Source organism: Alosa sapidissima, chromosome 3 (genome assembly GCF_018492685.1).
Source record: "Alosa sapidissima isolate fAloSap1 chromosome 3, fAloSap1.pri, whole genome shotgun sequence".
Classification (NCBI taxonomy): Eukaryota; Metazoa; Chordata; class Actinopteri; order Clupeiformes; family Clupeidae; genus Alosa; species Alosa sapidissima.
The window spans coordinates 34,123,525-34,136,131 of record NC_055959.1 but is presented as its reverse complement, the minus strand read 5'-3'; the positions used below and the strand labels follow the sequence as shown (position 1 = coordinate 34,136,131).

The 12,607-nt window shown below is 41.1% G+C and overlaps 1 protein-coding gene across 1 annotated transcript in view; it reads right to left on the bottom strand.

The window, feature by feature from the left end:
- zgc:123217 (uncharacterized protein LOC641414 homolog) overlaps window positions 1–12,607 on the bottom strand; it is a 31,689-nt gene that overhangs the window by 3,540 nt on the left and 15,542 nt on the right. Inside the window, exons 2-5 of the mRNA XM_042086553.1 lie at window positions 9,330–9,490; window positions 3,241–3,264; window positions 1,627–1,789; window positions 773–1,041 (exon numbers count right to left, since the gene is read on the bottom strand). Coding sequence (XP_041942487.1) covers window positions 773–1,041; window positions 1,627–1,789; window positions 3,241–3,264; window positions 9,330–9,387 — 514 coding nt within the window. The 5' untranslated portion in view covers window positions 9,388–9,490. The remainder of the gene's footprint in view (window positions 1–772; window positions 1,042–1,626; window positions 1,790–3,240; window positions 3,265–9,329; window positions 9,491–12,607) is intronic.

Here is a 12,607-nt window from a genome sequence, read left to right as displayed (position 1 = left end):
ATTGCTATTACTATTATCTATAACATAGTGCACTATAGTGAATAGACCTACGTAGCTATTGCTACCACTATAGTGCACTATATAGTGAATACATAGCTATTGCTACCACTATTAGCTATAACATAGTGCACTATATAGTGAATACATAGCTATTGCTACCCCTATTAGCTATAACATAGTGCACTATAGTGAATAGCCCTACGTAGCTATTGCTATCACTATTAGCAGAGCCAGTCTACGGAGAGCCTCCCCACTCTCTATTAATCCCATACAAACCAAATTTGTCTGCAGTTCACCAGAGTTCACCTAGATGCCGATCGCGGGCAAGTCCAAAATACATGACATCCTATGGAGCTACATGGCTAAATTTATTGTTTTCACCTATTTAACTGAAACCCTCAGATTTTATTTTAACCAAGTGTATTGTCTTTGCCTCCCCTTTCGAATACAATATTCAAATTACTTGAAAAAAAATGATATCCCGAGAAAAGTGGATTTTGAGGGGTACAGCTCCATAGACCTCCATTCATTCTGGACTCGCCCGCGAGCGCCCCTAGATGCAGTACCACACCGGAAGCGTTCCGAAAGTGAAAGTTCTCCCCTTATTAGACATTCTCTGCTATTAGCTAACATAGTGCACTATATAGTGAATACGTAGCTATTCCTATCACTATTAGCTAACATAGTGCACTATACGTAGGTACTTGATGTTCAGCACTGTGAGCAGTCCTAGTCTTTACCAGAGCCCTTATTAGACATTCTCTATCTTTACCGTCCTTGCCGATGTTGCCCCATCCGGTGGCCCAGCAGGAGGTGGCGTTGTGGAAGGTGCTGCTGCTGTTGGCCAGGCAGATGGGGCGGATGTAGTTGGTGAAGGTGACGCTGGTGCTGAGTTGCATAAGAGCAACGTCGTTGTTGAAGAGCGTGTTGTTGTACTGCGGGTGAGTGACGATGCGAATAATGGAGAGGCTCTGCTCGTTGGGGTTGCTCCCGGACTGCACCTGCCGGCCCAGGTAAACCCTCCAGTTGGCTAGAGTAAGGCTGATGGAGGAGAGTGTAAGTATATATACTCTTTTGATCCCGTGAGGGAAATTTGGTCTCTGCATTTATCCCAAACTGTGAAACACACTCAGCACACAATGAACACACAGTGAGGTGAAGCACACACAATGAGCTGCCTGTAACAACAGCGGTGCTCGGGGAGCAGTTAGGGGTTAGGTGCCTTGCTCAATGGCACTTCAGTTGTGCCTACTAGTCGGGGTTCGAACCGGCAACCCTCCGGTTACAAGTCCGAAGCGCTAACCAGTAGGCCACGGCTGCCCCCTGAGAGAGAGAGAGGCCCAGGTAAAGCCTCCAGTTGGCTAGAGTAAGGCTGATGGAGAAGGAGAGAGAGAGAGAGAGAGAGAGAGAGAGAGAGAGAGAGAGAGAGAGAGAGAGAGAGAGAGAGAGAGAGAGAGAGAGAGAGACCCAGGTAAAGCCTCCAGTTGGCTTAAGTAAGGCTGATGGAGAAGGAGAGAGAGAGAGTGGGGCCCATCCGAAATAAACACCAGAGCAGCCACTATAAGCCTGCTGGGGCTACTGGCTGATTAAGGAGCTGTTCCGTGAGCACACTGGCTGGACTCTTACCTGAGTATGCAGTGGGCTGCGGTCATGACCCACTGGCTATTGAGGAGGGTCCCGCCACAGATGTGTCTCCCATTCAGGTGAAGACTGGCCTGCCAGGGCCAGCTGCCCGCGAGGGTGTCCAAACCCCCCACGATGCGAGTGTTGAGCGGGGCTATTCCACACTCTGATGGAAACAACACATTCATTTATCAGCTGACAGACTGACACTCAACAAAATGTATGAATTATGAATGACCAATTAATTACTGATGTATTGATGCATATTTTCATTCTTTCACATGATGAATCAGCATTGGTTTCACAGTTTTGGATTTTAGGTGATCATGATCCCATTCCTGCCCGATATAGGATTTTGAGTTGCTCAACAGTATGAGGTATTCTTAATCATGTTTTTCATTCCATGATGCACCTAATTTGACAGGTCTGGACCTCAGACATTTTAGCATCTGGACCTCTATGGAGAAATTCTTTTTAAATATGTGCAGAATTCATTTTGACATTGTTTTCCTGAAATATTCAAGGTCTTCCCTGAAAAACGCATTGCCTGGATGAGAGTATATGTTGTTCAAAACCTGTATACATCATTCCGAATTGATTGTGCCTTGCCAGATGTGCAAGATGTTTTGATTGGCCTAACCAAAGGACATTTTTCCACGTTACCTCAGTCCATTTTAAACAAGCTCAGGCCCAGACAAGAGTATTTCTGTATCATGTCTAAATACAATTTTGACTGTTGCATGGTAAAGTTTACTCTAGCATTTCTGAATTGAGTATCAACATACTCATAGACAATAAGGTTTTCCTGAGCCCATACAATGATGTTCTTAGAAACAGGTCTGGTTTTAATGCAGTGGCATCTGAGGTCCAAAAGACCACGGCCATCCAATATTGTTTTTCAGTTCTATCCCTATTTGGATTCTCTACTTTTTTTTAAACGTGTTGCTGGTATCAAATTCAAAATGAACATATATTTTCGATGAAATAGTCAAATTTGTCATTTTCAGCATATGTTGTCTGTGTCCTTTTGGTAACTAAATATGAGTTTACGTGATTTACAGATTATTACATTCTGTTTTTATTCACATTTTACACAACGTCCCAACTGATTTGGGGTTGTATGTACAGAGCCCAGGAGATGTCACTGAAAGATTTTTTTGTATATCAAGAAAATGTGAGCTCTTTACAAAATGGTGTGCTCATTTTACTAAATTGTGCGCTCACTTTAATCAATTTTGTGCTCGTTTTACTAAATCATGCTCTCATTTTACTAGATTACAGGCTCGTTTTACTGAATTAACAATTTAACAGATTAACAATCTAGCAACATGTGTGTACAAAATTAGTATACAATTAAAACCAGTGCATATTCTCTCATATACAAAACATCTTGCAGTGACAATCTTGCAATCAATACTGTGTAGTTGCTGAAGAATTATTTAACACAGATGTATCACTATGTTTCTGTTGCCTTGTCCCTCTGCCAATGTACTTTTACAGTGAACACCCCAGTTGAACCTCTGACCACTATGAGCCATAACATCCGAGCAAAGGTGTGCACTATCGATTGAAAATAGCAGACAGGTGGAGTATGGTCAGGAAAGATTTGCCCCTTACCGCTTGCCGTCTGAGCCTGGGTTTCTGCAAGGCAAAGGAAGCAGAAAGGTTATTGCATGTAACGTCAGTCAGATAGCAGATGATATTCATTTGTGTGTCTATGAGAGATGGACTTAGACTTTTTCTTTTTCCCTCTCTTCCACTTAAATATAACTGTGTGCATCTACATTTACAATAGTTGTGGTACGTTTACATTAAAGTGACCAGATTTCTGAGACAAAATCCGGGGACATTTTCAGTTCAGAAGCGTAAATACCTCTAAAACATGTCATGTTTAAAACGGGGACACTGCCCTTACAATTCATAAAGCAGTTTATCTTAGCCTAGTTCTCCTAAATTGCAAGGGAAGTGATTAAGGGACTGTTCGTTATTTATAAAAGGGGCTTTTGAGTGCTTCAGTCAAAAGTTGCATGACCCTCCCTTGCCTGCAAGACATTTTTCAATGACCCTCCAACATGGCACTCCCCTATTTTCCTCCGGTGGCCCCTTCAATAAATAACGAACAGTCCTTAAAAAGTTTCTTGTCTGTTTTCTTCTCTGATCACAAGGTAGCTGAGATCAAGAACATTGGTAACTTTGAAAATCAGCTGTAATGAACAGGTATTAGCCAGAATTAAGGCCTCCTTACACCATATGATTTTCACAAGATTTGGGGAAGATTTTTAAAAGACTGTAGTCTTTTGAGTAAAGCATGCGTAGGGGGCATTTTTAAAAGACTACTGCCCCTGACCATGGCGCGAGTAGCTGGGGCACCTGCATCATATACCGGCGACCTGGGTTCGATTCCCGCCCCGTGGTCCTTTCTGGATCCCCCCCCCCCCAACTCTCTCTCCTACTCACTTCCTGTCATTCTCCACTGTCCTGTCTCATTAAAGGCATAAAAAGGCCCAAAAAATATACTTAAAAAAAAAGACTACAGTCTTTTAAGAATCTTTCCCAAATCTTGTCAAAAGTTCTCAGAAAATATATGGTTTGGAGGGTTGAATCAGTTTTCCCTTCATAGTATACAGGGCAAAACTCAGATTTTCCCATACCCAATGTAATATGCATAGGCAACCAAACAATTAGGGGGATGGGACATGTCTAAGCGCATGTTTTAATCACATCTTCGGGTTATATACTTTCAGAAAATAGCTTATCAACTATACAGTACGTCAGTGTTTTCTTTCTTTCTTTCTTTCTTTTTATTCCATTTTCGGGTCTGTCAGTCACAGTGAAAACCGGGGACATTTTCTGGGGTCAGCTCCAGCCGGGGACAGGTCACGGAAACCGGGGACGTCTGGTCACCCTAACGTACATGTTTCTTTCCAAAGCCACTTCAATTGCGGTACAGTCATGTACAATCATTTCCCATGAGCCTGCATGTGCGCCCTATGCGTTCTAAACCCCTGACCATGTGTTGTTAGCGCCTAGCTATTTCCACAAGATTAGCTTAACACCGGAAGCACAGTCACTATGATCAGTAAAGAGATATAAATCCCTAACCCAATAGTTATATATGCTGGCAGCACAACAAGGAACAGTATTCAGATCTCCTGTCAGTTGACCTGATTCCGTCTAAGACCAGGACCAAAACAATACAATTCATTGTGTATCAGTCACTATGTGATATTCATCATAATTCCACAGGTAGGGTTTAACAATGTTGACAAAGAGCCAAGAACATTACACACAAATGCACGCACGCGCCTTTGCCGTGTATGACAAGACAATGACATTGCTGCTGGGAAAAGATCAAAAATGTTGTGTTGCGTCACAGCCTGCATACTGTGTTTTGTTCATTCATTCTTTCTTTTTTCTTTCTCTTTATCTCTTTCTTTTGCTTCAAGTGTGAAGTGTGGTACACAGACCTCCTGATGGCACACCTGAGGTCTGTAAAGGGTCAGTCATCACACTTTATTCCTAGTAGGTAATGTATGCGCACAATATAAGGAGGGTTAACTGAAGGTCTATCTTAAAGCGTCATCGTACTTATTCCGAGTAGGTTTATGTACAATCTAAGGTGAGCGACTGCGGCTGAGCACAATAATTCTCGAAAGAAGAAGTCATTGTTGCATGTTAATTACTCTGCCCTTAAACACGAATTACCAGTCTGTTCCGTATCTCCAAGAATGTATGAAAAACACACTCAACAAACTACTCACTTATGCACTTAAGCACAAATTATCTCCTTAGGCTACGATACTCCCTCTTACATCATTATTATAGCATTAATGTTGTTGTTGTTGTTATTGTTGTTATATACTTATATATATACATTTATGTCTTGATTTCTCATTTTCATTAATAGAATACAACCAGAAAAACAGGTAACACGTGTCGACTTTAAAGTCGAAATGCCGACATTAAACTCGAAATACAGTTTAAACATACAGTTTAAGCTATGTTTACTTCCCACAACTTCAATACGGTATGTGACAATCATGAATGGTAGGCCTAGGCTAGCCTATTCAAATAGGTGTTATTTCAGATAGATTGCTGCTATACGTCTTGGTCTGTTAACAACGTCATCATGAAGCACATATCTCGCAGTTATGGAAATACCATGCACTATGCCATTTATAGAACAAGAACAAGAACAAGAACTAGAACAATACATGTTTCCATTGATATAATGTTTCTATAGGACAAAATGTTATTTCACTTTTTACGTTTTTACATGGGTAAGGCCACCACACATCCAAATAAGTGCCCTTCATGACCCACAGGCCGTCAGTCTCTATATGTTAACATGGCAAAACTCATCTTTCTAAAACTGTTTTTCCATGTCTCACCTGCATAAAATATAGTATAAAAACCGATATGTCTGCATTTACTTAGAATACATGGGGTTGCCTGGTCGGGGTGACAGCTTCATTCGTCCCTCCATTGACATTCAGCAATATCCGAGCTGTTTTGCATCCATTAAAAACAAGCATGCAATGTAAAAGTCTGGGATTGGGGAGAGCACTTACAGTTTTTTCTGAATGCTTAAACACATTTTTTGTAACTATGGCTTTTTTTGCAAAACTCTACACACCAATGGCAAAACCACTCACTGAGTTCGCAAAACTAAAAGCACAAACACTGCTTTGCACTCAGTTTGCAATTTTGTAACACACAATTTGCACAACTGTAGGCACAATGGCTATTATTTACACTATTTTGCCAACTCTCTGGCACACTTTCTCATGTGAAAACTGTTTTAGATAATTAGTTCACTTTGCAATCAGCCTAAGCACTATAAATAAGCCACAGGTAATGTACAATGGGTACAATGGAGTGAGCAGGAAGAGTGAGAAGAGAAAAAAACAGACAAAAAAACAGTCTACATGTGGGGATATTGTCATGTCAGGCCTGGATACGTCATTCCAGAATATATTTTTCCCGGTGCCTTGGACTAGGACATTGCATGTGATGTAGACAGAATTTTGAGAGAGACGACCCGATGTAGACTGATTTGTTTTGTCTCAGTGAAATTGCTATTACACAATGGTGTAATTCGTGTCTGTGTGCTTAGATGACTGGATTTTCCTGTTTTGATGATTTGTCTTTCATCATAGCTACTGTAGAACTAAGATTTAATGGCTGTATCATTTCAACCTTATTCTGCATTCATCAAGTAGACTGTAAGTTATAATGAATCAACTTTCATAGTTTAAATCTGATGACGCAACCTTGCAGATAGAAAAATAAAAAAGGCAAATAAATTGAGAGATAAGATTTGTTTTGGTGTATGCAGATTTTGACAGCGGTGTGTGTGTGCGTGCGTGTGTGTGTGCGTGCGTGTGTGAAGCTGATTCACATATTGACCTTCAGTTTAAACACACACAAGTTTCCACAAGTTTCCACACACACACACGCACACACACACACACAAACACACACTGAGCAGTATAGGAAGAAAAAAACACCTAGATCAATCAAACTCCCTCAGCCCATAGACGAACACCCTTTCAGTACCCTGTAACCATGACAGTTGTTGCCAGGAGAAAGAGACACAGTCACTCTGTACTCTGAAGCTATGTCAGTTTCACTCTGTGTGCCCAGCTCAGTTCTCAGTGAGTCTTTCTCTCTCTCTCTCTCCCTCTCTCTCTCTCTCTCTCTCAACATGTTAGGTTATACCCAAATGTTATACTAGCATGTCTTCTTGCATACAATATTTGTGTGTGTGTATTTTCAGACCAGTTTTGTCACCATCTTGACTAGAGTTCCTTATAGAAGAGCTATCTTGTCAACAAGACAACTAGTCTATCCATGCATGTCTTTAAGCCTTTACTGGTAGCCTTTAACTTTAAGGACAACAACACCTAAGGACTCACAATCCTTCATTCTTTATAAGGTTCCTTCCTCATTAGCTTCCTCATTACCTGTCAATGCAGTAGCCAACAAGGCTTTCACTAGAATATTGCAGAAGTTACTCTCAGTGGACAATGATTACAGTGTTTTTCAACTGCTTACACACTAAATCTTTGCTTGTCACACAATTTTCTAAACATGTATTTCAAACACCATAACCCCACACCAAATCTGCAAAACTATACTCTAATTATCAGTTTTAGATGCCTTTTGGTGTTTTAAGCCCCAAACGTCATCTTCCACGCAGCGCTGCATGGAAGGCACTAGGGTTAGGCAAGGGTAAACCAAACACACGCAAAACACCACACACTATTCTCTACTTAACACACAATTCTCTACTTAACACACACAAATATAACAGAAGGTAACTTGAATTTGTTTTTCAAACACAACTTGAAAATGGCACACTTATTCACCACTTATTCACTCTCAGTCCTAATGTACAAACACTCATTACTTTACTGAACACCATCCGATCATTGCCTAATAGGCCTGTGAATAGATATACTCTCTATATAGGTATAGACCCTTTCAATTTGTTCCTAGGTTTTCCCGTTGAAATGTTCAGAACCAATGCAGATACTTTGAAATGAAAATGAATTGGACTTTAGCGTAATGTTCTACAAAAAGTCGACTTTACATAAACCCTGTCTTTTGTCCCCATATTCCATAGCTCAGTGTTGTTTACTGTTCCTCCGGAAATGCCTTAAGAACACACATGTTTGTTTCTGCAGTTGAAAGGGTCTATAGGGCTATGAATACATACATGCCCAACTGCCCCCTCACCACACACACACACACACACACACTCTGTCTGCACACACACACACACACACACACAGTAATATATTTTCTTTGGAAAATGCAAAGTAATTTGATAGTAGTCAGTAATTTCATTCTTTGGAAATACAGTCATTTCTGTCAGCTTTTTCAAAACTGCATGTACATCTGCTGGTCATTGTGTTTTGCTTCCTTTTTCTTGTTGGCTGTAAAATACTGTATTCGCAACAGTACATTATTTGGAAAAAATCACTATTTTTGGTTTCAATATTGCTTACATTTTTCACTCTTGTATGGAAATATACATAGAAGCCTATGAAAGCCAGAAGAACTTTAGGTTTTGAGCAACAGTGTGTGCATGATGTATCCAAAATGTCATATTATGACAAAAGTGTTTATAATGGGAGGTGAATGTTTGCTTTAGAGATGTGTTTATGACACTTTAAATGTTGTGTGTCATTTTGCTGGAGATTTGAGGCATTTTGCATTTTGTGTGAGCAGTTGTGCGTTTTATGTGTAAAGTTTTGAAAAATATACACAGAGTTTTGAAAATGTGTGAAACAGTTGTAAAACAATAAAGGAGAAGCGCATTCGACATAACTCACGCCTCTAACTGCATAACTGATTAGAGAGGTCGGTAATTTCCTGACATCATATACACATACAAGGTTTACAAAACATAAGGATATGGCAATGAGATGTGTGCATGTGTTTTGTCTCACCGTGGAGCCATGTGTTTTGTGTGTGTGTATGAGAGAGAGAGATTCTCATGTGTGAAAAGTGCAGTTTGCCTAGTGTCTGGTCTGCAGTGAAGTGGATGTGTGTGCACATGTGTCCATGCTTGTTCCCCTGAACATCAGCGATGTATTCAGCCGTACATCTGAGTAACACACACACACACACACACACACACACGAACACACACACACCAGTACCTTGAATCAAATCATCAGCCGGAGGTTTTGGCTTACCTGTCACATACACAGCTGCAGTAATCACAAGCAGAACGCAGCTCCTCAGCGGTGCCATGGCGGGAGTGTAAGGAATCAGCACACTTACGGCAACAGATAGACGCCGGTCTTTAACATCGAGCTTGTGTGTGTGCACGTGGTCTATCCTGTCGCGTGTGTGTCTGGTCTGACTAAAGTGAAGAGAGGAATACAGGTGTGTGTCTGTGTTCGTGTCTGTGTGCTTAGATGACTGGGTAATCCAGTCTTTCCTGTTTTTATGATTTGTCTTTCATCATAGCTACTGTAGAACTAAGATTTAAATAGCACATCTTTGTCTGGACAAGAGGGACCATGAAGGTGATTCAAAAAAATAATTAGCAGTTGAAAACGTGTCCGTGGCACATGCATTCTCAATTTAGTTTTGTGTTACCGGTATGTATCAGTGTCTGCTGGTGTGTGTGTGACGACGTATACCTAGTCTGAAAAACAAACAAACAAACAAACAAACACACAAACAAACAAACAAAAAACATATTTTGCCTTTTGCTGTGATAGTCTAGGATTAATGTGGAACGTGGGCTATGACTCCTAAGCAATGATTAATGTGAACATGGGCTATGACTCCTAAGCAATGATTAATGTGAACATGGGCTATTAACTCATTGAGTGCCAAAAACGTAATATTACGTTTTTCCTTCCCATGCGTTGAGCATTTTTTTTAATTACGAAACGAGACACTCTAACACACCTTATATGTGATTTTGGGAACTCTGTGATGAATGGAAATGAAATATATGACGATCGAAAACTCATGAAAACGCAAGATCTGGACATTTTATCTGGATATTTGATCTTAACTCAGCTTTTGATGGTTGCCGCTTTGTTTCGAATCAGTCACTGATTAGCCTATCAGTGACATGCACGCCAGGTCAAAATCAGGTCATTTATTTCCGTGGGTTTCTCACTCGGTGGCAGGTCTCCGTGGGTTTCTCACTCGGTGGCAGGTCTCGTTAGATCTCTTCCCAGAAACTTTGCGGGCAACACTTCTCAGGTCATAAAAGACGCAATATCTCCATTTTTTAGAAAAAAAAAACAGGGATTTTGATGAAAACTAGCCACTGTTTAGCTTGGGATTTCTCAGGAACAGAGGCGTGTAGAAATAAAAAGAAACCCACTAGAGCTTAAAGTCTCACCTTTCAATCGAGCCAGTGTATGTGTTCATAGCTATAACACAGTACAGCTGTGGCTGTACAAAAATCATCAACAATGGTCTAGATTGCTGGCACTCTAGGACAAAGCTTCCGAAAACAGCTTGGCATTCAATGAGTTAAGCAATGATTAATGTGGAACATGGGCTATGACTCCTAAGCAAAGATTAATGTGGAACATGGGCTATGACTCCTAAGCAAAGATTAACGTGGAACATGGGCTATGACTCCTAAGGCTATGACTCCTAAGATATGATTAATGTGGAACATGGGCTATGACTCCTAAGCAAAGAAAGGGAATTGCATCTCTGGTTGTGCTTCTACAAACATGTTGGCACCCAACTTCATTACTGTCAGAAACCACCAGGGCCGGAGTGGGGCCACTTTTCAGCCCGGGAGTTTCATGCCCAAGACCGGCCCACTTTTTTAGTGGTGGTGGAAATTGGATAAATCAACAGTTCAGCTCTTACTATCCTGTAGTTTTTAGTAATATTCCATTATTCCACAAGGATAGGTTGATAAGTTAACAAAAACAGGAAGAAAGAAATAAAGCATTTGAAATGTATCCCACAATTCCACATAGAGGCATACTGAACTATTGTTTGCATGTTTTTCTGCATGGGTAGCTATCATATTGTTGTTTGGTGATTTACTCCTTTACTAGCCTACACCCACTTCTGAGCAAACCAGGCATATAGCTGTCATATACTGTTCTTTCTTACAGTAAATAACGGTTATTTCTTACATTAAATAACAACATTTCATATTAATTCATATGGTTTACTCTATTGTCCTCTCTAGCCCAGATAGCAAAATCAGATTGGCAGATAGCGGACCGCTGGTGGTATGCCGCCGGTGGCGTGCCACTTGTGGTCCACTGTTGGACCACCATCTCCTTAAATTTAACTTGTCATAAATATTAAGAAAAGTTAATAAAATGATATATGGAGTATAACTGAACAAATGAAAACGATTTTAGAACAATAGTGGTAACATATTGGGCAATTTGTATGCAACCCGCCAGAGAACCGATGAGCAAAATGCCAGCGGACCGCGAGCTATGCCCCCAATGGACCGACAGTGGTCCGCCAGCCTCTTTGCTATCTGGGAGGCTACTTATCCCTCTAATCATGTAGGCCTAGCTAATTTTGGGCTCATCATTTTCAGCGGGGGACTGCTCAGAGGCTACTTTTGTTTTTAGGCCTACTGCATACACAGATCAAGTCAAGTCAAGTCAAGTCAAGTCAAGTCGGCTTTTATTGTCAATTTCTTTACATGCACTGGTCATACAAAGAATTGAAATTTCGTTTCTTACTTTCCCATGCAGACATAGACATGCTTTAAATACAGACATAGACATACTATAGACATAGCCATAGACAATAAACATTAAATTAAAGTGCAAGACTGAAATATAGAACATGTATGTATCAAAATAGAAATATAGGACATATATATAAAAAAAATAGAGGTAGTTGTGTTGTATATTTATATAGTCTTAACAGTTACATGAAGTTTAAACTTGTGCTTGTGTGACCTGTATATTTACATTGATATGCAGTATGCAGTAATTTCAAGTATATCAGGCTTGATGTGAAGCAGCAACACGTTAGGCTGCGCAGTCACAGTGCAGTTCCACAGGGCGGTGTTGGGGGGGGGGGGGGGTTAGGGTAGACAGGATCCTAGTTTCCTAGGTTCCTGGCTGGCTGGTGGGTGGGGGGGGCTGTCAGTGATGGGAGAGTGGGTAGAGTGTTCAGCATCCTGATTGCTTGGTGGATGAAGCTACTTGCCTGGTGTCTGGTGGTGCGGGAGCGGAGGCTCCTGTACCGCTTTCCAGAGGGCAGGAGGCTGAACAGTTCGTGTGCAGGGTGGGTTGTATCCTTGACAATCATTAGTGCTTTGCGGGTGAGGCGGGTGGTGTATATGTCCTGCAGGGAGGGGAGTGGTGCTCCAATGATCCTCTTAGCTGTGTTAACAGTGCGCTGGAGGGTCTTCCTGTTCTGATCTGTGCAGCTTCCGCCCCACACTGTGATGCTGCTGGAGACGATGCTCTCGATGGTCCCTCTGTAGAATGTAGTCATGACAGGAGGC